Consider the following 24998-nt stretch of genomic DNA (forward strand, 5'->3'; position numbering starts at 1 on the left):
ATAACAAGGCTAGCAGTTTCTACTGCTGCCCACACAGGCCTCCAGCTCCCTGAAAGCTGCAGTGCTCACCTAGAAGGAAGCACATTCAGGACAGGGAGTGCCCTGAGGAGCTCAATCAGTTTCCTGGTCATCCCTGCAGGGACACCTCACCCCTGCAATGTGTGTAATCCCTGCAGTGACACCTCACCCCTGCAGTGTGTGGTCATCCCTGCAGTGACACCTCACCCCTGCAGTGTGTGGTCATCCCTGCAGTGTGTGGTCATCCCTGCAGTGACACCTCACCCCTGCAGTGTGTGGTCATCCCCTGAGTGACACCTCAGCCCTGCAGTGTGTGGTCATCCCTGCAGTGATGCCTCACCCCTGCAGTGCAGACCTTTGGGCCTGTGGCCTTCAGGTTCCGGATTATCTGTTAAACTCAGTTCATAATCAGAATGTTTTGTGTTCAGCCTCTGCCTGGACTGTACTCCAAGAAGAGTTCAAGGGTTTCTGTGGCAACATCTAGCGACCAAGCCTTAGCAAAAGGATTCTCACATCACCCTGCAGGCAGATTCCCATAGTCATCCCTAGTCTATTTAAGCTGCTGCTGAAGTTGCCTTGAAGGCATAGCCACAGCGACCCCGTGTGTTCAGAGGTGATGTTTTCATTCAGGAACCTGATGCTGAGTCTTCTCCTAACCCAGCAGGCGGTCCCTGCATCAGGCTGGAGTTTTGAGTTTCTGAGTTGTCCTGATAACACCTGCTGTGTTCTCCTGGGGCAGAATGGATCTCAGAAGGTCTGGGCCAGTCTCACTGGTTGAGAATTCTTGCAAAGCCTCATCTCCAATTCCTGAGGGAAGGTGTAGGTTAGGAGAATGCCTGGATTTGAAATTCAGTGTTTTCAGATTTCAGGATTGGATGAGGGGTACTCAGCATGTGCATGTGTCCATGTCTCTGTATGCATGCACATGCAGGCCAGGGATGGACACCAGCAACCTTCCTCAGTCACCCTATGCCTCTCACACAAAGGAGCTCTCACACAGAAGCTGTGGCTCACAGATTAGGCTGGTCAGGCTTAGAGTCCCAGAGATTCTTCTGCTGTTCTTCAAAACTTTGAATGTGTGTGTGTGTGTGTGTGTGTGTGTGTGTGTGTGTGTGTGTGTGAGAGAGAGAGAGAGAGAGAGAGAGAGAGAGAGAGAGAGAGAGAGAGAGAGATTCTACCAGCTTGTACAACCATGCATGCACATATGGATGCCAGAGGGAAATATCTGGTGTCTTCCTTTTCGAACAGGGTCCTAATCAACTATCAGGTCTCTATACCTTAATATCTAGCAGGGGTCCCAGCGTGAGCATTGCCAGGGCATACACATGCTTGGCTGTCAGGCAGGCAAGAGGCAGAGATCTTGTTCTATTCTTCATGGTTAATGCTCTTAGTGCCCTTGAGGGCCTGGCTGACACCTGCCTGGAGACTGCTGGATCTGATGCTGGCCTAGACAGCCAGGGCTATTGATGATGGATGCCCAAAGTGGCCCTCATTCTTGGCAAACTTCTCTCTTCTAGTTTGAATATGCTTGAGTGTTTAATGCAAGGACTGGGTTTTAGTTTTCCTCTTCCATCCTGCTGCCTCCTTGTTTTCTTCAGCAGGTCACCTGCCCTAGTGAGGAAAGAGAAGTGTGTGAACCACAGCACCACCCTCCCATGCTTCTGCTTGCTGGTCTGTGGTATCTGTTGATGGAGAACCGTTCCTGTGGCGGTCGGTCCTGTTGCTGTTTGTGAGTTTTGAGGATTTACGTCAGTGTAGTAGTGTGCATAGTCATCCTGGGAAACCCCACAGGAAGTTGGTCCCCAGGTTTCAGCACACAGAAGCACAGGCTAGAAGAGATGCCCAGGTGTTGAAGGAGGTCCGGTAGATGTGCTGTTAGTTTCCTGTGTCTGATGCATGATTGTCCCTTGCTTAATAAAATGTATACACAAAACTCTTTAAGTGTCCCACTGACCTCTGAGAAAGAACATCACTGGGAAGATGGCTTTGAACTCTTAACTCCCTGTTCCTGTCCTCATAACAGGTTTCTGTAGCAACCAAAGGAGAGAAGCCACCTGAGGGAAGGAAGTCCAAGACAGTGCCTAGGAGCAGAAGTAGGGTCTGGCTGTAGAGGGGACAAGTGGCTGGGTATAGGGACTCTAGGATCAGAAAAGAGGCTGTCTGGCATCTCCCACAGCAACGAAGACAGTCACGCATAGTCATGCTCAAAGGCCAGTCTGATCCAGACTGTCCCTCATTTCCCAGGCGATTATAGATGGTGTCAGGTAGCAGTTGAAAACTGGCCATCAGGGCATGATTCAAGTGTTTATTAAGGTATCATGGCATCAAGGGTTTATGAGGGAATAGCCATAGGTACACAGAATGACTTGCAGATCCAGAGAGCAGGGAGGGAATAGTCAGGAGCTCCTGCTTGCTGCTGTCTTAGGGGTTCTACAGAAATCCCAGTGGCACTTGGGAAGTGGAGGCAATATCAATTAGGCATTGTGGCCACATGGGGAGACTGAGACCAGCCATGTGCTGTGGCATCAGAACACTGATCAGCGATGACAAAATGGAACATAAAACACTGGTTGCTCAGCTTTGATACTGCTGACTGCTGACGTGGCCAGGGGCCATCCGGTTCACCAAAGGCTCAGCCAACAGTTGTCTCTCCACTCAACAAAAGTCAAAGAGTGGCCCAGCTCCACAACCAAATATGTGCCCACATTGCAATGGCTCCGGTACTGTTTCACCTCAGCTGCGGAGATCTCAGGATCCATGAGTGTCCAGCACGCACACACCCGAAAGAGACAGTCTTAGGGGTCGTAGGCAGCACTGAGGGTGGTGAGCCTCTGCCTCACGGCTCAACGGCCCTGACCTTGGCATTGTTTGGGCACAGGAGAGCAAAGTGATGGGGACAGACAACCTGCAGTCTACCATGCTGGAAGGGCATGACTAACACTGATTGATCACATCCATGTGACTACTGAAGCTTTTCCTGCTCTCTGTAGTGGTGACCTTACAGAAACCATGCACACCCGGTTTAGACTGTATTAAAGTAGCCACCATTTCAGGGTTCCCTGCAAGGTACCATGGGACAGCAGTAGCATGAGTCTGCATGTATCTCGACAGTTTTCACTAGGGACCAAACACACACACACACACACACACACACACACACACACACACACACACACACACACACATACACACACTTTACTGACATGGTGCACATTCTTTGCACACAGAAGAAAGTGAGTAGTAGTGAAAACACACCAAACATGGAATTGATGGAGGGAGCTGTGGGCGGAAGCCTGGGCTTAGAGTTACTTAAAGGCCCTGTGCAGGCTCTCCTTCTGTTGGAGGAGAAACTTCAAGTGCAATGTGGTTCTTTATTTTCTTTCTCTAAAGCACAGAGGGCTAGGGTGGATCTCAGGGCTTTGAGCATGTTCGGCAAGTGCAGTCACAATGAATTAAATCCTAGGGCTGGAACCCTATTAATCTTCTACAGAATTACAGAGCAGCCTGGATGAAGACTCTCAGCTGAAAAGGTGGACATCTCAAGACAGGCACTGGACAATGGCTGACAGATTTGACTGAAGACTGGAAATGTTTTGATATCTCACAGGAAAAGAACGACCCTCCCACTACATTGTACTCTAAGGACAGTTTATTCAGGTTAGGATGACATGAACTATTGTCTCATGTCACAGATGTCAGCACAAAGTATCCAAGGTGTTGTATGCCAATGGTAGCATTAACAGAACAAAGCACACAGTGTCATGAAGACATAAATCATGAGTTTGTGTAGCAAGACCCAGGCCTCTTCCAGGTTCTTAGATAGTAACTGAGAACCTCAAATACGGTAGTGATGTGATAGTGTGGGGTGAATCTAGTTACAACTAGTTTTGACACAGATGACACTTTTTGTGTCATGGTCAGCTTATAATGAATGACTAGACCTAAGCATGAGAGTAACCAAATACTACATTGCTTCTCTAGCTGCTGAGCTTTTAAAAGCCCTGGGGTGACAGCAAGCTTTTGTGGACATACTGGATTGGTTCTTCTGTACTTTAACTCTCTGAGTCACCTCCACTCACAGTAAGTTAGTTCAATTCCATAAATTGGAAATCAGTCACCTGGAAAAAATACATTCTCAATACGATCCCAGATTGGCCATGGAAAAAGGGTAGCTTGAACTGTCCCACCTAGGTTCTGGGCTTGCACAGGCCTGCTCTCCAACAGAAACCTCTGTTCACAGCTGCAGGCTACATTCACTATGGATGCTCTGGAGGTTCCTCCCTAAACTGCTTAGATTAAAATAATTTTCTTGCTAACAATCAAAAAACTGATTATGCCAATCTGGCCTACAAGAAGCTAGTTTCTATTCTGTATTTTATCAGATGTGTATAATACATATGGTCATCATTGATATTAGGTGAAAGATCTGCTCTACTATGGACACTAAGTGATGCTGAAGGATGATCCTGACCCACACTGAGCAGTGGGAATACCAGAGCCCTGTAGGGATGCCTGGCAACCTAACACGTTGAGCACGCACAGCTCAGTAAGTTCCCTGTGAATACACATCTCCTGAGATCTCTCTATTTAATCATAGGTGATCTTGTCCACCTAATACAGCACCTCCTGTGGAATAACAAAAGCCACCTGCAGGAGCTGTGGTGATGACTCACAGGGTAGAGCATCTGCTGCTCTCTCAGAAGAACCACAAGGACCCTAACATTTGGGTAAAGCATGTCAGTGATTACATCATAAAGTGTGTGTCCGAGAAACAGCCACATTATCCACACAAAAGACACTGTCACACTGGGTACACCTTGGTGACTTTGAATTCACTTATTAGCCCAGGCTCCATGGAACATGCAGAGATCCATCTGTAGCTGTCAGTTCTAGGTCCACAGGAAGGGACAGAACCCTTGAGTAAGAAAGATGGTCTTAAGAGTCAAGAGATAGAATTCAATTTTTATTTTTATGTGCTCCAGTTGCTGTGGCCCATTGCTAGAAAGGTCAGCTTAAACCTGCAGCCCCCCTGGCAGGAAGCTCAAAATACACTGCCCAGAACTTACTCCACATTCCCCAGAAGTGCTGTCTTTCTCCATCATTACTTTGAGACGAAAGGCCAGACTCCTTCACTCTAGTCTCTCCAGAATCGACGTTCCCCCTCCCAAAAAGCTTGCGAAGACGGGAAAACATGTCTTAGCTTGTAACCGCCAGACTCAGACTGAGAGAAACTAGGGCACTGGTTGTCACTACAACACTAGTGACATCACAGAGGATGCCAGAACTCTCTAGGAGACAATAGAATGTCCAAGAAGGGACAGCTGATGTCATGGGGAGCAGACTTTGCCTCCTGCTAATGTTCTCCCTGTACTGAGCATAAGCAGAGGTGCCCTTTCCAGGAGCCTTTCCTGGGGCAGAGCCACTGAGCATCTCTTGCTTCCAAAGCCAAATTTTCCTCAAGGCTTGATTATAAAAAACCTTAGTAATTCCTATGCATCTAAATGAATGTTTCCTTTCAAATCTTTCCCAAAAAATGTCTCATCAAATTGTCCTCCTTCACCAATGTTAGCCATTAAAACTTCCTGAGATTTCACACCAGCTTGAATATGCAGTCAAAAGTTCTCCTGTCTCATTCTGTACAGGTGCTTTATATCACATCAAGAAATAGTCTGCATGGTGGGTTACAACACGGGCGTGTGTTAGGGGAACACTCATGAAGTCATGTGCTTAGCAATCGACAATTGCCAGAATATTCCTTAGGAGAAAGAGTTGAAGTCTTTATGGTGCTAGGAAAAGTGTGGAGACCAGTTGGCAGAGGAAAGTACAATATTGGGACCACGAGTAAAGGGAACCCTTGCTGCTTGTGGGGTTCTCTTCTCTTTACCAATGTTGCCAAAGGAGCATGCTCACAGGCCTGAGTAAGATACATCATGTGCTTCTATCAGAAAAATAAAATAGTCAAGAGATATAGGGGATGCACATAAACGGCTAAATGGTGCTTATCCATTAAGTGGATAGAGCAAGGTCCCAGCACCTGTACACTGGGAAATGGCCACCCCACCAAACACAAAACCATCTATCATAGTAAATAATGAATACTTTATAGAATGCACACATTAACACTGATAGATCACTTCCGTAGTTCAAATTTTGGGGGCAAATTCATATAGCAACTTATATAGCAAAAAATAAGAAAGAAAGAGAAGAGAAAAAGTCAAAACAAAAAGCTCAAGCTTCTCTCTCATATGAAGATTGCAGGAAGTGTTATATGGTAGTCAGTTCTGATTAGGCCATTTTAGATAGAACAGTGCATAGTGACCCTTAATGTGATGGGCCCTATATAAAGATTTTTGCAATATTGGAATTTTAACAAACCTCATCCAGAACATACAGAAGAGGCAAGGATGTGATCACCATGTCCTTGCTCTCTATCAGGGTATTTTTCTGCGTCCTTGATTGTCAGGCATCTAACAGCAACAATCTGAAATAGCTGATAGACATGGGAAAACGTGGCTAAAACTATAGTTGTGGGTTACACACCTCAACTGTCAAAGGCTAATGCTGTCCTCACAGTCCTTGGAGGCCACTCTTGTAAGCCTATGTATTGGAAAGTGGAAAGAGGTTCATCTGAGCTCAGAGTGAACCTGGCCAGCCAGGGAGAGGGCAACATGTGATACTTGAGATCCTGTCTAAAACCAGCACAGAAACCCACACTTCATTCAAAGCATCATCTACTAATTCTCGATTATCTACCATTCTCTCCCTACCAGCCGTTCAGTTTGGAATGGTAGAAAAAAAACTGGAACTGATCTTTCTATTCTAAGGACCTTGATCTCTCTTTCCTTAGGTCCACATTAAGAGTGCATACAAATGGATACCACCATCTGAACATCTTAGTATTTTCTACTCTGTATATGTAGCATAATACTGTGCCTATGACAATCAAGCGTCCTTGAGTGTTGTTGCCCCATCAAGAAGTGTGAAGAACTGAGGCCAATCCTCAGGGATCCTTTCGAGGGATTAGAAGAATGCCATCAGAGATACTCCACTTCTTTGTCCTTAGATTAAATCAAGTTGACACAATGTGAACCTGGTGGGCTATTTAACCATGCAGCTTTCTCCCAACCCCACCTTTCTGAGTTCAGTCCATGGCAGAATTCATTCCCCACCACCATAGATATTTCTTTGTATATTTCCACAAGAGCCAGGTTTCTTTCTCTTTTCTTAAATAGAATTAGTTGTAGTCAATCAACTGCTGCCCTATGGGAGAAATGATTAGTATCTATTGTATCTTACCGCACTGTATTTGTGTATACAAGTACGCTATTGGAAATCCAGCATTACTGAGGGATTGGAAACCAGCACTGTGGCCTTACCTTTCTGTGCCTAGTCCTGGCTCACAGGCAGCAGGGGGCAGACCTTGAGTTCCTCTTCAGGGACAGAGTGATGTTGAAAGGGCACTGAGCAGGTAGAGAAACACAGCTGAGGCAGTTCCTTTCAGTTATCAAACACATCATCTCCTTCCCATCTTAAGGGCTACTGCTGAGGTCTTGCCCCCGTACCTACCTTAATAGCAGCAAATTTGTTACACAGCAGCCAGCTCTTTCCTATTGTTCTGTAATATGCCTCCACATCATGGATGCCAAGAAACAAACTAAGGAAAACAAAAAAATCTGACATTGAACTGTGTGGTGCTGGTCACATACCCTGTTATGTTCTGTATGTTATGAGGTTTGTTAATTTTAACAAGTTCCCCAACTATGAGTTTCACGTAGGACCCATTAGAATCCAGGAAAATAAGAACAATTATGTGTAAAATGGCCTGAGTCAGGGCCATAGATAGCAGCATTTCCAGCACTTGTGCGTGAGCCCATGTGGATCTTGCAATGAGCTGGGCCTAGCAATGTCCAGTACACAGTTGTGAGCTGTTGCTCTGGTTGAACTGTATTGGTGTGTGCATTCAATGAACTACACCTATTTAAATGAATTCAGTGTTGGTGTGGTTTGAATCCAGACCCCTTGACACCAAATCTTCCCTTCAGCAGCTTTTAGGAGAAGAAGCTAAGGTCAGGAGTGGTGACATCTTGCCATAATTTATGTGACAAGAGGGATGGTGAATGGTCCCTTGTGATAAGAATCAAGGTTTCTTCTGTGGTACTTAGGTCTATATTGGCCCTGTGCAACAGCTTCAAGAACCCATTTCTGATTTCCCTTGGGATTCCCTTGATGATGCACTCAGACAGGATTGGAAACAACCAAAATAGTAGTCAGACTTGATTTAAAAAGTGTAGGGAACACTGCAAACTCATGTTTCAGGATATTAGATTACATTGTAAGCCCCATGATTTTGTTATTTACTTGAAAGAAAATATATGTCTGGTGGTGGAGGTCAGCACTAACACAGACATTTACCTCTAGAGCTTGTTGGTTTTTATTGATAGAGAAACTGCATAGAATTGCTATAGGGACCTGTGTCTTAGGTCTGTTTCCCTAGTATATCCTCTACATCTCTCATGATGGTGATCCCCTTTCTGGCTAAATGTATGTCTGTACACTGGGGAATTGAGTTTAGTGACGTGCAAATATTATTTAAACGTATATGTCAAATGTTCTCATTTTGTTAATTTTTGTGGTTTTTATTGGCTTCTTTTGATTGACTGTCATAGTTTTATTAAGATATTTCCTGTTTCCTCTGGTATTTTATCCTTCCCTTCAAACTAAAGTAATCCTTTTAGGATCCTCTACAGAGCTGTCTTACTGGTTATACACATTGTGTTAAATTTATGTATACTATGCCCTAATCAGCACAGTAGCTGGGCAGCTGCCTGCCCTCCATGGTATCAGATACTTTCCAAACAATACCGCTCAACTCTTACTGACTGTGTAGCATCTTGGCTGCTCTTTGTTCCCCTTGGACACCCCTCAGGACCAGGCTCTCCTCTCCCTTAACCATGGCTGTTGTACTCTTCCTCTCTCCTCTCCATCACACATTTTCTTCCTTTATTCTCTGGCAGCTTCTTCCTCCTTCTTCCCTCCTCATGATCCTCTCTAGTAAAGCCCTCAAAGCTCCCCTCCCCCATCTCTCTGCTGTGCAGCTGTTGGCTGTTGGCTTCTTTATAATCACAGTTAACTGGGAGCAGGGTCAGCTTCTTTGGGGTTAACCAGTCTTGAGTTCCACAAATTACCATTAAATACAAGCAGAATTAGACCAATATACTTCAGGGATTTCTTTAGTTTTGTTTTGGTGTCAGTTTTCTTTTACCTTTTCACTTTCTATTTTATTTTCGGTTATTTTTTTTATTAATTGGTTATTTTATTTATTTATATTTCAAATGTTTTCCCGCTCTCCAGACTCCCCTCATCAAATCTTACATCCCATTTCTGCTCAGCTTTGCCTATATGACAGTGTTCCCCCACCCACACATACCCATTCCCACCTCACACCTCTAGGATCTCCTTTTGGTGGGGCAACAGGCCTCAGGGTAGTCAATGGCCTCCTACCACATGGATGCCACGTAAGTCACTCCTCTTCTACACAGTTACCTAGAACCATAGACCCATCCTTGTATACACTTTGGCTGGTAGTTTTGTCCCTAGGAGCTGGGGGATTGGTGACAGAGGGTCTGGTTAGATATTAAAGACCAATGGTTGCTGCTTTCTCCTCTTTTTCTGGTTGTAGGTGAAATTATGTTTGTGTGCTTCTCTCTCTTTTTTTAAAAATTATTGTGAGGTGATTAATTTCTTGGTTTTTTTTTCCTTGGGTATAGTTTAGCTCATTGTCTTGGAGTTTTCCTCCTATTGTCCTCGGTTATGCTTTCTTAAAGAAAAAATATTGTTTAAATTTGTATTTGTCATAAAATGTCTTGGTTTCTCCATTCGTGGTGATTGCGAATTATGCTGGGAATAAGAACCTGGGTCTGCATTACATCTGTCCAGGATTTTTGGCTTTTTGAGTCTCCGTTGAGCAGTCTGGTGTAATTCAGATAGGTCTGAATTCATTTGTTACTGGATATTTATACCTTACCCCGTATAATATTCTTTCTTTTATCTGTGCATTTAGTGTTTTAATTATTATGTGAATGGAGGAAATTTTTCTGGTTAAATTAATTTGCGTTCTGTAGGCTTGCTGTACCTTTATGGCCTTTTATTTCTTTACCTTATGGAAGTTTTCTGCTATGATTTGTTGAAGATGTTTACTGGACCTATGAACTGGAAATCTCAATTCTCTTCTATGTCTCTTATCCTTATGTTTGGACTTTTAATTGTGTCCTGAAATCCATGGATGTTTGAATTCAATAAAGCATAGATATTTATCTGAGATGGGTGTTTTGTGCTTTGTTGGTGACCTCCTTGACCCCAACTCTTCCATTTAGTAGCATGTTGGATAATGAGACATGGTCAGGAATGGTGACTTCTTGCCATAAAGTATATGAAAATAGGGAGGTGACTTTATGTGTGTCAAGTATCAGTAGTCTCCTGGGTGGTTTTGGTCCCCGGTTGACTGTATGCAACAGTTTCAAAAGCCCAGGAATGATGTTCCTTGGGATTCCCATGGTGATGAACACAGACATGACAGAAAAAGACCAGAATACACAGGATAGTACTTGACTTATGTAATAGAGAGAACATTACTAAGTTATGTTACAAAATATTTGATCACACTGTGATCTCCCTGAATGTATTATTTAATGAAAAACTATTGTGTGGTATAGCATCGCCAGGGCACAGACATTTAATGCAAGAGCTCTTTGTTTACTGTGAACATGGACTTTATTACTGTTCAGCTCACCTACCTCACACCTTTACTGCAAAGCTAAAGGGCACTTAGGTCTAGAGCAGATCAAGGCACAACTTGATAGGAAATTAAGATAACTAGGGCAATGGAAAGTCTTTGAGTTGAAGGATTTTTAAGAAAGCGTGCAGAGGGAGCTACAATGCTCTTCTTCTGGGGGAACAGTGAATTAGGAAGGACAGTTGGGAGCTTCACTTAAATACAGCATCTGACTCCTGAGACTTCATTGGTAAAATTGATGTCTGGAAATTTTGTGTTGTAAAACAACACATTGGCTCTGCAGCTTTTGGCAATGCCCATGGACAGAGAGATCACAGCAGCTGGGGACAATCTGAAAGGAAATCAGGTTTTCTTAAGTCACCTGAGAAGTCCTCAAGGAGACAGGAAAGAATGGGTAGCACCATAAGAGAAGGCTTTAGGATCTCGTACTGTGCTACTCAAGATGCCTTGAAAATAGAAGCAGAAAATGTAAAACTAAATGACTTCCAGGAATTAGCTCATTTCTGTTTATGATTATTTCATATTGGCACTTTATACTTGATTTTTTTTAATTTAAAACAAGATGCTTTGGTTTTAATTCAAGGCTCTCTTGGAATCACAAAACCCTTACAACCCCTGTATGTCACCTGACATCTAACACTATGGGGCTCGAGATTCTACTTTTAAATGCATCACCATCGAGAGCTTCCATTTAACCAGCAGGTGTCCATGCCAGGCAGACACTGAGCAGGTTGTATGTTCTGTTAATCTCCACAACAACCCAATTCAGCAGAAACACGTCCATTTTACAGGTGAAGAAACCACAGCTCAAAGCAAATGAGTATCAGGGTCCCCTCAGTCTCACTGTCTGTCACTCAGACCCACATCCTTCTCTGTAAAGGGAAGCCATGGGCCTGATGTGGCTGTGCAAGCTGACTCTGCTGAGATGATCAATGCTATTCTTGACCCTGGGAGAATTTAAGACAAGGTGACCCACAGACTCCTGGGGTAGTTTCTGCGTCTGGGTCCTAAGGTAGGACACAGTATCCCTTGCCATGGGTCTCTACTCACATGAGGAGTCTGCTCCCATGTGTCAGCTTCTATGGCAGTGGCTCAAATCACTCCTAATGATGTAACCCTTTAATACAGCTCTTCATGCTGTGGTGACCCCCACCACAAAAATTATTCCATTGCTACTTCATAACTAATATTGCTACTCTTATAAGTTATAATATCTGATATAAATTTGTGAGTGGTTGCACCCCACAGGTTGAGAAACATTGCTTTATATATATATACATATATATATATATATATATATATGTATATATATATTTGGAGAAGCCTTCATCTGAGGAGGACCTGATGCAGGTGTGAGAGCAGAGACACCCTGACGTAGTGACAAGTTTAGGAGGCCCAAGGCTGCTTGGCTTAATGGCAACAGAGATTCCTGGCTGAAGGCACAATCTGAAATCACTGTCCCCAGGACATTTCTTACCTCAGTTTTCCCCCATTACACGGTGTGTCTGCTTGGACATGTCTGTCCAGGAATCCAGTCCCCGTCGTCTCTGATACAGACAGAATGCTAAAGGTGAGAATGCTTTCCCTCTGTTCGCCCCAGTCACTTCTATAGAAGTGAGTTCAAATCCCCTGTGGGTAAATGTGTGTCTCACATAGTGTGTGAGACTTGAAATTCATCCATTTGAGTTGACAAAAACCAACTCTCACTTCAGATTTATAGCTAACCAACACTTAGTTTCAGGAGAATGAAGAAGCTGGCCAGGCCTGCAGAGTCAGATCCCCTCCCTGCCTGGGACAATCCCACCCACTGCAGACTTCAGCTTCACCCAGCAGCTGTTATCAGAAAATCTGACCTTAAGGTTCTGAAGTCCACATATGCACAAACCCTAACGTTGTTAGATGGCGGATATGGGGTTTTTCTCCCATTTAAAATCATTCAGGCCTCTTCTCTCCCCTGAGATGCACTCTGTTCTCTCAGGTCTGTTGGTCCTGGAAGGACCTCGGTTCAACTGAAGGCCTGGGAGGGAGGGGGAGGACCGTTTGTTGTAGGAATGAGCATGGATCAAGAATGTAGCCCCACTGTGACTGGGCAACTAAGCTCCAGAAAATCTTTCCCAGTCACAGACCTGGGTCATGTGGGAGCCTACACTGTTTCATAAGAAGAGCTGGTTGCTTTCTCCTGGAAGAAGCACTTGGGGGTTGATTGTCACTTCTGAACCTTCTGTTCTAAGTCACTTCTCAGAAGGGGCACTTTGCTCTGACTTCTCCATGGGACCTACACAGCACTGGGAGTGGAGGATCCTATGGAGTTGCAGCTCTGAGCTGGGAGGGGTAGCTCTCACACTATCTTGAAGAAGCCTGTTTTCACAGCTGATCTGGACCTGAGGAACAGGTGCTTTTAAAGAAGCATGTGAAAGCATCTCCTGCAGGAGAGCTCACTATACAGGGAAAGTCACACAGGATAGGGAAAAGTGGCTTCCCAACTTCCCCAGGGCACTCAAACCAGGGAGGATTGTTGAATTTGTTGGTTGTCTATTGTTATATCCCCCATTTATTTCTAATTTTGTCAGTTTAGGTATTGTCTCTCTGGTGTATAATTTGTTTGAGGAAGAGGTTGTCTCTCTGATGGACCTTCTCAACAAAAAAAAAAAAAAAAAAAAAAAAAAAAAAAAAAAAAGGAACCAAAAAAAAAAAAAAAGCAAGCAAGCAAACAAACAAACAAACAAAAAACCAACACACAGCTCGTGGTTCCCTTGACTCTTTGTATTTTTCTCTTTGTTTGTAATTATTGATTTGATTTGAGCCTTGAATTAACTTCCTGCTGTCAAATCCTATCAGACACTCTATAAGATGAGGCTTTGCCTCACCTTGTAAAAGTAGCATGTAATAAATGAAGCTTTTGCTGCTCTCTCCAGTGGGGATGACATCACAATCTCACTGCAAACCATGCACAGCCCTGTTTAGGCTTTATTAAAGTAGCCACCATTTCATTGCTCCCTGCAAGGTGCCATGGGGCAGTAGTAACATGAGTCTGCATGCACCTCGACAGTTTCTACTATGGACCCTTCCCTATACATACACACACACACACACACACACACACACACACACACACACACACACTTTACTGACATGGTGCACATTCTTTGCACACCAAAAATAAAGTGAGCAATAATGAAAACAGATCAATAATGGAATCAATGGAGGGAGCTGTGGGGAAGCTGGGGCTTAGAGTTACTTAAAGGCCCTATGCAGGCTCTCCTTTTGTTGGGGGAGAAATTTCAAGTGCAATGTCGTTCTTTATTTTTTTTTTCTCTAAAGCACAGAGGGCTAGGGTAGATCAGAGGGCTTTGAGAATGTTCGGCAAGTACAGTCACACTGAATTAAATCCTAGGGCTGGAACCCTATTAATCTTCTACAAAGTTACAGAGCAGCCTGGATGAAGACTCTCAGCTGAAAATGTGGACATCTCAAGACAGGCACTGGACAATGGCTGACAGACTTGACTGAAGACTGGAAATGTTTTGCTATCTCATAGGAAAAGAAGGCCCCTCATACCACATTGTACTCTAAGGACAGTTTATTCAGGTTAGGCATGACATGAACTATTGTCTAAGGTCACAGATGTCAGCACAAAGTATCCAAGGTGTTGTATGCCAATGGTAGCATCAACAGAACAAAGCACACAGTGTCATGAAGACATAAATCATGAGTATGTGTAGCAAGACCCAGGCCTCTTCCAGGTTCTTAGATAGTAACTGAGAACCTCAAATACGGTAGTGATGTGATAGTGTGGGGTGAATCTAGTTACAACTAGCTTCTATATTGACACAGATGATTCTTTTTGTGTCATGTTCAGCTTATAATGAATGACTAGACCTAAGCATGAGAATAACCAAATACTACATTGCTTCTCTAGCTGCTGAGCTTTTAAAGCCCTGGGGTGACAGCAAGTTTTTGTGGACATTCTGGATTGCTCCTTCTGTACTTTAACTCTGTGAGTCACCTCCACTCTCAGTAAGTTAGTTCAATTCCATAAATTGGAAATCAGTCACCTGGAAAAAATATATTCTCAATATGATCCCAGTTTGGCCATGGAAAAAGGGTAGCTTGAACTGCCCAACCTAGGTTCTGGGCCTGCACAGGCCTGCTCTCCAAAAGAAACCTGTGTTCACAGCTATAGGAAGCATTCACTATGTATGCTCTTGAGGTTTCTCCCTAAACTGCTTAGATTAAGATACGTTTCTTGCTATCAATAGAACACAATATGCCAAGCTGGCTTACAGGATCTAGTTTCTATTCTGTATTTTATCAGATGTGCATAATACATATGGTCATCATTGATAACAGGTGAAAGATCTGCTCTAATATGAAAACTAAGTGGTGCTGGAGGATGATCCTGACCCACAATGAGCAGTGGGAACACCAGAGCTCTGTAGGGATGCCTGGCAAGCTAACACATTGAGCATGTACGGCTCAGTAAGTTCCCTGTGAATACACATCTCCTGAGATCTCTCTATTTAATCATAGGTGATCTTGTCCACCTAATACAGCACCTCCTGTGGAATAACAAAAGCCACCTGCAGGAGCTGTGGTGATGACTCACAGGGTAGAGCATCTGCTGCTCTCTCAGAAGAACCACAAGGACCCTAACATTTGGGTAAAGCATGTCAGTGATTACATCATAAAGTGTGTGTCCGAGAAACAGCCACATTATCCACACAAAAGACACTGTCACACTGGGTACACCTTGGTGACTTTGAATTCACTTATTAGCCCAGGCTCCATGGAACATGCAGAGATCCATCTGTAGCTGTCAGTTCTAGGTCCACAGGAAGGGACAGAACCCTTGAGTAAGAAAGATGGTCTTAAGAGTCAAGAGATAGAATTCAATTTTTATTCATAACAAATACATTTTTACAACAAAACAGGATTAAAATGAATAAAAATATTTAAAAATATTTTAAAGTAAAAATAGTAACAAGAACATATAAATATGAAACAACAAAAAGAAAACTTCAATTAAAATCATAACAAAAATATTTCTAAAAGCATATTCTTAACGAACATTTAGAAGCACAGACGTATTGCTGTTTCTCCTCTAGCACACATAATGAAAGGCGGTCCCCCAAGTTGTCTCTCAAGTGCTGTTTTCTGAAGAAGAAAGTGAGTAAGACCTCAATCAGTCAGGCTGGCTTAGTGTTATATAAATTTAGGGTCTCTAAGAAATGACAAATTAACGCAGAGGATGAATACTCATCCAAAAAATGTTACCATTCAGGATGTTGGTCATCAGGGACTCCTGAGAAAGCAACTTACTCTTCAGGAAGCTCTCTTACTGGTGTGTGTCCAATTCCAGCTCGCTTGCACTTTCTGAGACCTGGGAGAGGAAGGCAGTTTTTCAGACACTGATTTGGTGGGGAAATGCAAGCCAGCTGTCAGAATGCTGCCTTCTACCACCTCAGTTCTATTGGACGGTCGACATGGACCTTTTAACTGATATCATTGTTGCCTACTCTGCAGGCAGGGCAAAATCTCCAGCAAGCCTCACAGTAATGTGGGCTGCCAATAGGGGACCCAGACTTATACCAGTGCAAACCAAGAACAGGGCAATGGCAAGAGACCTCATCGGGTTGCAGGAAGAAAGGAGATGTCCATATGTCGCCAAGGATAAAGCCAATGACAAGTACTAATTTGACATTTGCACTTGGTTCTTATCACAAAGGTGCTTCCTACACAAGAGGTCACATGACCACAGAGTGTCAATTGTTCAAGAACCAAGAAATTGTTCAAAACTCTACATAGGATACAATCTATCACATGGATATGCAATAATGAGATATGTTATTCATCTGTCACCATTTCTAGACTGCAGCTTCAAAAACAGCAGCAAAATATGCTTGCACAATAATTCAGTTTCTGAAAAGTGGTTAACTTCCTAGAATACTTGTGCATAGGCAGAGCAATGAACAATTCCATTACATGAGGTGGTTGGCTGGTTGTGAGTGTAAATTAGAAAGGTGGTAAGAGAAGCAAAGATGTATCAAATTGGCAAATTTTATCAGATATTGTTAAGCTAACACATCTGCTCGTCCCTACCTGATAATGCTGGTTCTGGCCGTTGATGGTCTTTATCTTTCTTGTTGAAGTCAACCAAATATTTCTGGTTCAGTGCACAATCAAGATGTACCTCCTTGTTCTCCTGCTTCAGTGGGACCAACTTCTTCCTACATGTGTTCTCCATCAGGAGCTGGCGGAGCAGGTTTCTGGAAATACAGTCTGCATAGTAAGATCATGCTGGCCCTTTCTCCCATTCCTACTCCCAAGTCCCACTAACTATACCAGGTCCCAGATACCCATGAAGACTTAATAAAATGCATCTTGATACATATAAGGCTGCTGCACAAACCATAAAGAGTTAATTCGGGGAAGAATAAATTGTTTGCTTGGCCTGACACCAATTAGTGTCCACACCTCTGAGAAAGAACATGGATCTACAACTATCCATGAAAGCACAATGCCTGGGGCCAACATCAATTAGTAGTGGGCCAACACCTTCAAAGGAGGTCAGTAGAACCAAGAGAAGGTCATGCTAACCATGTGGTCTACCCACGGAGTTTTGTAAAACCTGGTGTGACACCATAGGTCCAGGGCAGCCTAATAAACTTCTGCTGACTTCAATCAGTACTGTTCTCTCTAGAGTCTTCTGAAGATGCCTAGACAATCCTGGGATGAGGAACAGTCTTTTATGGAACTGAAAACTGAGTCCTAATGACCCTGGAACACTGATGGGTAAATAGCACAAGAGATAGAACCAGAGCTGAAGACCGTCCAATACAGAACAAAGAAAGTCAGAAATGGCCATTCCACAAGTGATAGCCTTTCTGACCAGGACTTACCTAGAGAAGGTAATCTCCTTCTTCAGCTTATGGTTGTTCTCATGGACCTCAGTGTTCTCCATCTCTAAGTTGTGCAGAATTGACATGACCGCCTCCTCCATTCTCTCCAGGTCTTCATAATATGGATTTGGCCTGAAGTGTGGCCTGGCCCCAAATGATAGAATACAATGAACATCGGCATTTAGGAATATATGAACTGGGGTGGGTCCTATATTACCCCAGGCTGCTGCCTGGATCTTCCAGCACTCAGTCCCCTGCCTAGCAAGTACAGAGACTCACCATAAACTCACTGCAATTACAATCTTGCAAAGCCACCAGCTGTCAAGGGCTTTGCAAATGCACACTGGGAACTCACTCTCCCTGAATTTGTCCCTGAATTCTTCATTCAGACCACAAGTTCTGCTTTTAAATAAATGGAAGCAGATGAGTCCATTTTCCATCTTGCTCCTCAGGAAGGGTCAGGTTCTGAATCTCGACTATATGGGAGGTGAGGTTTAGCACAGGGTGGTTAGGGAGGCACAGCTTTCTAGAACCCAAAACCTTAACAGGATAAGAAAAAGGTGACCTTGCAGACCCAGGAATGAAACAAGAGCATTTGGAGCAATTCATACCTGTTCTTCATAGATCTCTCTGTCAGAAACCTCAGGCGATCTCTCAGGTCATTTCTCTCCTCGGTAATGAGCTGCAGCTCTTTAATCAGCCTCTCCTTTTCCTTCATGGCCTGATTCTTGCTTAGGTCAGTGCCAGGGGATGATGTTTCTCTCCCAGCGTCTGTAGGTAGAAGAACACAAGTTAACCTGCATGGGGAGTATGCATAGAGTGTTCATAGACCTCAGTGAGGCCTAAACAGGAGAACAAGCCAGGAACCCAGTGTCACTGCTAGGCGATTGGTCTATGCTTAAGAGGCCTCCTCAGGGGATCTCAGTTCTCCCACTACTCTATAGACACCAAGAGATGTAAGCAGCCAGGTGTTCCCTATTCCGGACATCACGTGCTTACATGTACCATGGTGATGGCTTCTCCAGGATTATTGTCAGCTGAACAGGGTACAGCTTGGTTTCAGGACCCTCACCCCTGTGGCTTCAGAACTTAGATGATAAATTCACCATCCACAAAACTTGAGTGATTGGAGACACTCAGATGTCCTACCCTGATACTCTAAGGCAACAACTTTGGATTTAAAATGCATTTCCAAGGGAGGATATGTTCAATAGACTTATCAGTGTCCCTATGTGAAATACCAAATGCCCTAGAAGTGCGAATAGGTTACAGGCTGAATCTTGGTCTACACGTTCCACATAGTTTTGGTATTGTAGAAAAATGTTTGTAACATACAACCTCTAATGTATAAAGCAAACGATGACCCTGCCAGTTAGAAGAAATCAGAGAAGGTCTAAGAACATAAGGTTATTGCCTGGAGCACAATCTCTCCCTGTTACTACTGTCAGATACCCACTGTATTTAAAGAAGCAATGATAGTGAAATACATTGCTGCCCTGTCTAAACTCAGAAAAGGTGGACCCTCCATGACCACTGATGGTGTTATTATATCAATGTAACAGAGCAAATGAACTGAAAAGTAAAGACCAGAAGTTCACAGTATGAAAGCATTGGCCTTACCATATCCTCCCAGTGGGGATGGGGAAACTAAAGTTCTGAAATCCTTGACTTTAAGGAATTGTGATATTCATGGAAATTCAATTCCTTTTCAGATGCTGCAGTTGTTGTGGCCCATTGCTAGAAAGGTCAGCTTAAACCTGCAGCCCCCCTGGCAGGAAGCTCAAAATACACTGCCCAGAACTTACTCCACATTCCCCAGAAGTGCTGTCTTTCTCCATCATTACTTTGAGACGAAAGGCCAGACTCCTTCACTCTAGTCTCTCCAGAATCGACGTTCCCCCTCCCAAAAAGCTTGCGAAGACGGGAAAACATGTCTTAGCTTGTAACCGCCAGACTCAGACTGAGAGAAACTAGGGCACTGGTTGTCACTACAACACTAGTGACATCACAGAGGATGCCAGAACTCTCTAGGAGACAATAGAATGTCCAAGAAGGGACAGCTGATGTCATGGGGAGCAGACTTTGCCTCCTGCTAATGTTCTCCCTGTACTGAGCATAAGCAGAGGTGCCCTTTCCAGGAGCCTTTCCTGGGGCAGAGCCACTGAGCATCTCTTGCTTCCAAAGCCAAATTTTCCTCAAGGCTTGATTATAAAAAACCTTAGTAATTCCTATGCATCTAAATGAATGTTTCCTTTCAAATCTTTCCCAAAAAATGTCTCATCAAATTGTCCTCCTTCACCAATGTTAGCCATTAAAACTTCCTGAGATTTCACACCAGCTTGAATATGCAGTCAAAAGTTCTCCTGTCTCATTCTGTACAGGTGCTTTATATCACATCAAGAAATAGTCTGCATGGTGGGTTACAACACGGGCGTGTGTTAGGGGAACACTCATGAAGTCATGTGCTTAGCAATCGACAATTGCCAGAATATTCCTTAGGAGAAAGAGTTGAAGTCTTTATGGTGCTAGGAAAAGTGTGGAGACCAGTTGGCAGAGGAAAGTACAATATTGGGACCACGAGTAAAGGGAACCCTTGCTGCTTGTGGGGTTCTCTTCTCTTTACCAATGTTGCCAAAGGAGCATGCTCACAGGCCTGAGTAAGATACATCATGTGCTTCTATCAGAAAAATAAAATAGTCAAGAGATATAGGGGATGCACATAAACGGCTAAATGGTGCTTATCCATTAAGTGGATAGAGCAAGGTCCCAGCACCTGTACACTGGGAAATGGCCACCCCACCAAACACAAAACCATCTATCATAGTAAATAATGAATACTTTATAGAATGCACACATTAACACTGATAGATCACTTCCGTAGTTCAAATTTTGGGGGCAAATTCATATAGCAACTTATATAGCAAAAAATAAGAAAGAAAGAGAAGAGAAAAAGTCAAAACAAAAAGCTCAAGCTTCTCTCTCATATGAAGATTGCAGGAAGTGTTATATGGTAGTCAGTTCTGATTAGGCCATTTTAGATAGAACAGTGCATAGTGACCCTTAATGTGATGGGCCCTATATAAAGATTTTTGCAATATTGGAATTTTAACAAACCTCATCCAGAACATACAGAAGAGGCAAGGATGTGATCACCATGTCCTTGCTCTCTATCAGGGTATTTTTCTGCGTCCTTGATTGTCAGGCATCTAACAGCAACAATCTGAAATAGCTGATAGACATGGGAAAACGTGGCTAAAACTATAGTTGTGGGTTACACACCTCAACTGTCAAAGGCTAATGCTGTCCTCACAGTCCTTGGAGGCCACTCTTGTAAGCCTATGTATTGGAAAGTGGAAAGAGGTTCATCTGAGCTCAGAGTGAACCTGGCCAGCCAGGGAGAGGGCAACATGTGATACTTGAGATCCTGTCTAAAACCAGCACTGAAACCCACACTTCATTCAAAGCATCATCTACTAATTCTCGATTATCTACCATTCTCTCCCTACCAGCCGTTCAGTTTGGAATGGTAGAAAAAAAACTGGAACTGATCTTTCTATTCTAAGGACCTTGATCTCTCTTTCCTTAGGTCCACATTAAGAGTGCATACAAATGGATACCACCATCTGAACATCTTAGTATTTTCTACTCTGTATATGTAGCATAATACTGTGCCTATGACAATCAAGCGTCCTTGAGTGTTGTTGCCCCATCAAGAAGTGTGAAGAACTGAGGCCAATCCTCAGGGATCCTTTCGAGGGATTAGAAGAATGCCATCAGAGATACTCCACTTCTTTGTCCTTAGATTAAATCAAGTTGACACAATGTGAACCTGGTGGGCTATTTAACCATGCAGCTTTCTCCCAACCCCACCTTTCTGAGTTCAGTCCATGGCAGAATTCATTCCCCACCACCATAGATATTTCTTTGTATATTTCCACAAGAGCCAGGTTTCTTTCTCTTTTCTTAAATAGAATTAGTTGTAGTCAATCAACTGCTGCCCTATGGGAGAAATGATTAGTATCTATTGTATCTTACCGCACTGTATTTGTGTATACAAGTACGCTATTGGAAATCCAGCATTACTGAGGGATTGGAAACCAGCACTGTGGCCTTACCTTTCTGTGCCTAGTCCTGGCTCACAGGCAGCAGGGGGCAGACCTTGAGTTCCTCTTCAGGGACAGAGTGATGTTGAAAGGGCACTGAGCAGGCAGAGAAACACAGCTGAGGCAGTTCCTTTCAGTTATCAAACACATCATCTCCTTCCCATCTTAAGGGCTACTGCTGAGGTCTTGCCCCCGTACCTACCTTAATAGCAGCAAATTTGTTACACAGCAGCCAGCTCTTTCCTATTGTTCTGTAATATGCCTCCACATCATGGATGCCAAGAAACAAAATAAGGAAAACAAAAAAATCTGACATTGAACTGTGTGGTGCTGGTCACATACCCTGTTATGTTCTGTATGTTATGAGGTTTGTTAATTTTAACAAGTTCCCCAACTATGAGTTTCACGTAGGACCCATTAGAATCCAGGAAAATAAGAACAATTATGTGTAAAATGGCCTGAGTCAGGGCCATAGATAGCAGCATTTCCAGCACTTGTGCGTGAGCCCATGTGGATCTTGCAATGAGCTGGGCCATAGCAATGTCCAGTACACAGTTGTGAGCTGTTGCTCTGGTTGAACTGTATTGGTGTGTGCATTCAATGAACTACACCTATTTAAATGAATTCAGTGTTGGTGTGGTTTGAATCCAGACCCCTTGACACCAAATCTTCCCTTCAGCAGCTTTTAGGAGAAGAAGCTAAGGTCAGGAGTGGTGACATATTGCCATAATTTATGTGACAAGAGGGATGGTGAATGGTCCCTTGTGATAAGAATCAAGGTTTCTTCTGTGGTACTTAGGTCTATACTGGCCGTGTGCAACAGCTTCAAGAACCCATTTCTGATTTCCCTTGGGATTCCCTTGATGATGCACTCAGACAGGATTGGAAACAACCAAAATAGTAGTCAGACTTGATTTAAAAAGTGTAGGGAACACTGCAAACTCATGTTTCAGGATATTTGATTACATTGTAAGCCCCATGATTTTGTTATTTACTTGAAAGAAAATATATGTCTGGTGGTGGAGGTCAGCACTAACACAGACATTTACCTCTAGAGCTTGTTGGTTTTTATTGATAGAGAAACTGCATAGAATTGCTATAGGGACCTGTGTCTTAGGTCTGTTTCCCTAGTATATCCTCTACATCTCTCATGATGGTGATCCCCTTTCTGGCTAAATGTATGTCTGTACACTGGGGAATTGAGTTTAGTGACGTGCAAATATTATTTAAACGTATATGTCAAATGTTCTCATTTTGTTAATTTTTGTGGTTTTTATTGGCTTCTTTTGATTGACTGTCATAGTTTTATTAAGATATTTCCTGTTTCCTCTGGTATTTTATCCTTCCCTTCAAACTAAAGTAATCCTTTTAGGATCCTCTACAGAGCTGTCTTACTGGTTATACACATTGTGTTAAATTTATGTATACTATGCCCTAATCAGCACAGTAGCTGGGCAGCTGCCTGCCCTCCATGGTATCAGATACTTTCCAAACAATACCGCTCAACTCTTACTGACTGTGTAGCATCTTGGCTGCTCTTTGTTCCCCTTGGACACCCCTCAGGACCAGGCTCTCCTCTCCCTTAACCATGGCTGTTGTACTCTTCCTCTCTCCTCTCCATCACACATTTTCTTCCTTTATTCTCTGGCAGCTTCTTCCTCCTTCTTCCCTCCTCATGATCCTCTCTAGTAAAGCCCTCAAAGCTCCCCTCCCCCATCTCTCTGCTGTGCAGCTGTTGGCTGTTGGCTTCTTTATAATCACAGTTAACTGGGAGCAGGGTCAGCTTCTTTGGGGTTAACCAGTCTTGAGTTCCACAAATTACCATTAAATACAAGCAGAATTAGACCAATATACTTCAGGGATTTCTTTAGTTTTGTTTTGGTGTCAGTTTTCTTTTACCTTTTCACTTTCTATTTTATTTTCGGTTATTTTTTTTATTAATTGGTTATTTTATTTATTTATATTTCAAATGTTTTCCCGCTCTCCAGACTCCCCTCATCAAATCTTACATCCCATTTCTGCTCAGCTTTGCCTATATGACAGTGTTCCCCCACCCACACATACCCATTCCCACCTCACACCTCTAGGATCTCCTTTTGGTGGGGCAACAGGCCTCAGGGTAGTCAATGGCCTCCTACCACATGGATGCCACGTAAGTCACTCCTCTTCTACACAGTTACCTAGAACCATAGACCCATCCTTGTATACACTTTGGCTGGTAGTTTTGTCCCTAGGAGCTGGGGGATTGGTGACAGAGGGTCTGGTTAGATATTAAAGACCAATGGTTGCTGCTTTCTCCTCTTTTTCTGGTTGTAGGTGAAATTATGTTTGTGTGCTTCTCTCTCTTTTTTTAAAAATTATTGTGAGGTGATTAATTTCTTGGTTTTTTTTTCCTTGGGTATAGTTTAGCTCATTGTCTTGGAGTTTTCCTCCTATTGTCCTCGGTTATGCTTTCTTAAAGAAAAAATATTGTTTAAATTTGTATTTGTCATAAAATGTCTTGGTTTCTCCATTCGTGGTGATTGCGAATTATGCTGGGAATAAGAACCTGGGTCTGCATTACATCTGTCCAGGATTTTTGGCTTTTTGAGTCTCCGTTGAGCAGTCTGGTGTAATTCAGATAGGTCTGAATTCATTTGTTACTGGATATTTATACCTTACCCCGTATAATATTCTTTCTTTTATCTGTGCATTTAGTGTTTTAATTATTATGTGAATGGAGGAAATTTTTCTGGTTAAATTAATTTGCGTTCTGTAGGCTTGCTGTACCTTTATGGCCTTTTATTTCTTTACCTTATGGAAGTTTTCTGCTATGATTTGTTGAAGATGTTTACTGGACCTATGAACTGGAAATCTCAATTCTCTTCTATGTCTCTTATCCTTATGTTTGGACTTTTAATTGTGTCCTGAAATCCATGGATGTTTGAATTCAATAAAGCATAGATATTTATCTGAGATGGGTGTTTTGTGCTTTGTTGGTGACCTCCTTGACCCCAACTCTTCCATTTAGTAGCATGTTGGATAATGAGACATGGTCAGGAATGGTGACTTCTTGCCATAAAGTATATGAAAATAGGGAGGTGACTTTATGTGTGTCAAGTATCAGTAGTCTCCTGGGTGGTTTTGGTCCCCGGTTGACTGTATGCAACAGTTTCAAAAGCCCAGGAATGATGTTCCTTGGGATTC

The 24998-nt window shown here is 43.1% G+C and overlaps 1 protein-coding gene across 2 annotated transcripts; it reads right to left on the reverse strand.

Annotated features, from left to right (window-relative positions):
- Positions 1 to 15693: 15693 nt before the first annotated feature.
- LOC147997871 (disks large homolog 5-like) lies at positions 15694 to 19671 on the reverse strand. 2 transcript variants are annotated; one of them, XM_087601547.1, is made up of 6 exons: positions 19515 to 19671; positions 18321 to 18480; positions 17710 to 17853; positions 16910 to 17076; positions 16130 to 16190; positions 15694 to 15964 (listed from the first exon to the last, which is right to left on the reverse strand). In XM_087601547.1, the coding sequence occupies exons 1-6, from the start codon at positions 19639 to 19641 to the stop codon at positions 15856 to 15858; spliced, it is 768 nt and encodes a 255-aa protein (XP_087457673.1). In that variant the 5' UTR covers positions 19642 to 19671; the 3' UTR covers positions 15694 to 15855. The 2 variants fall into 2 exon arrangements, with proteins under 2 accessions (XP_087457673.1, XP_087457674.1); XM_087601548.1 differs by having other exon boundaries at positions 16085 to 16190; positions 19515 to 19554.
- Between the last annotated feature and the right edge of the window lie 5327 nt (positions 19672 to 24998).

The sequence above is a fragment of the Rattus norvegicus genome, unplaced genomic scaffold (assembly GCF_021556685.1).
Source record: "Rattus norvegicus strain SHRSP/BbbUtx unplaced genomic scaffold, alternate assembly SHRSP_T2T haplotype2-0000026, whole genome shotgun sequence".
NCBI lineage: Eukaryota > Metazoa > Chordata > Mammalia > Rodentia > Muridae > Rattus > Rattus norvegicus.

What these genes read in the sequence shown, in the direction of transcription:
- LOC147997871 (XM_087601547.1), bottom strand. Translation starts at nt 19,641, where the DNA reads ATGTTTTCCCGTCTTCGCAAGCTTTTTGGGAGGGGGAACGTCGATTCT. An exon ending in GAGAGATCTATGAAGAACAG is followed by an intron (nt 17,854 to 18,320) that starts GTATGAATTGCT and finishes ATTTGGGGCCAG; the next exon opens with GCCACACTTCAGGCCAAATC. An exon ending in GTAAGAGAGCTTCCTGAAGA is followed by an intron (nt 15,965 to 16,129) that starts GTAAGTTGCTTT and finishes TTTCTTCTTCAG; the next exon opens with AAAACAGCACTTGAGAGACA.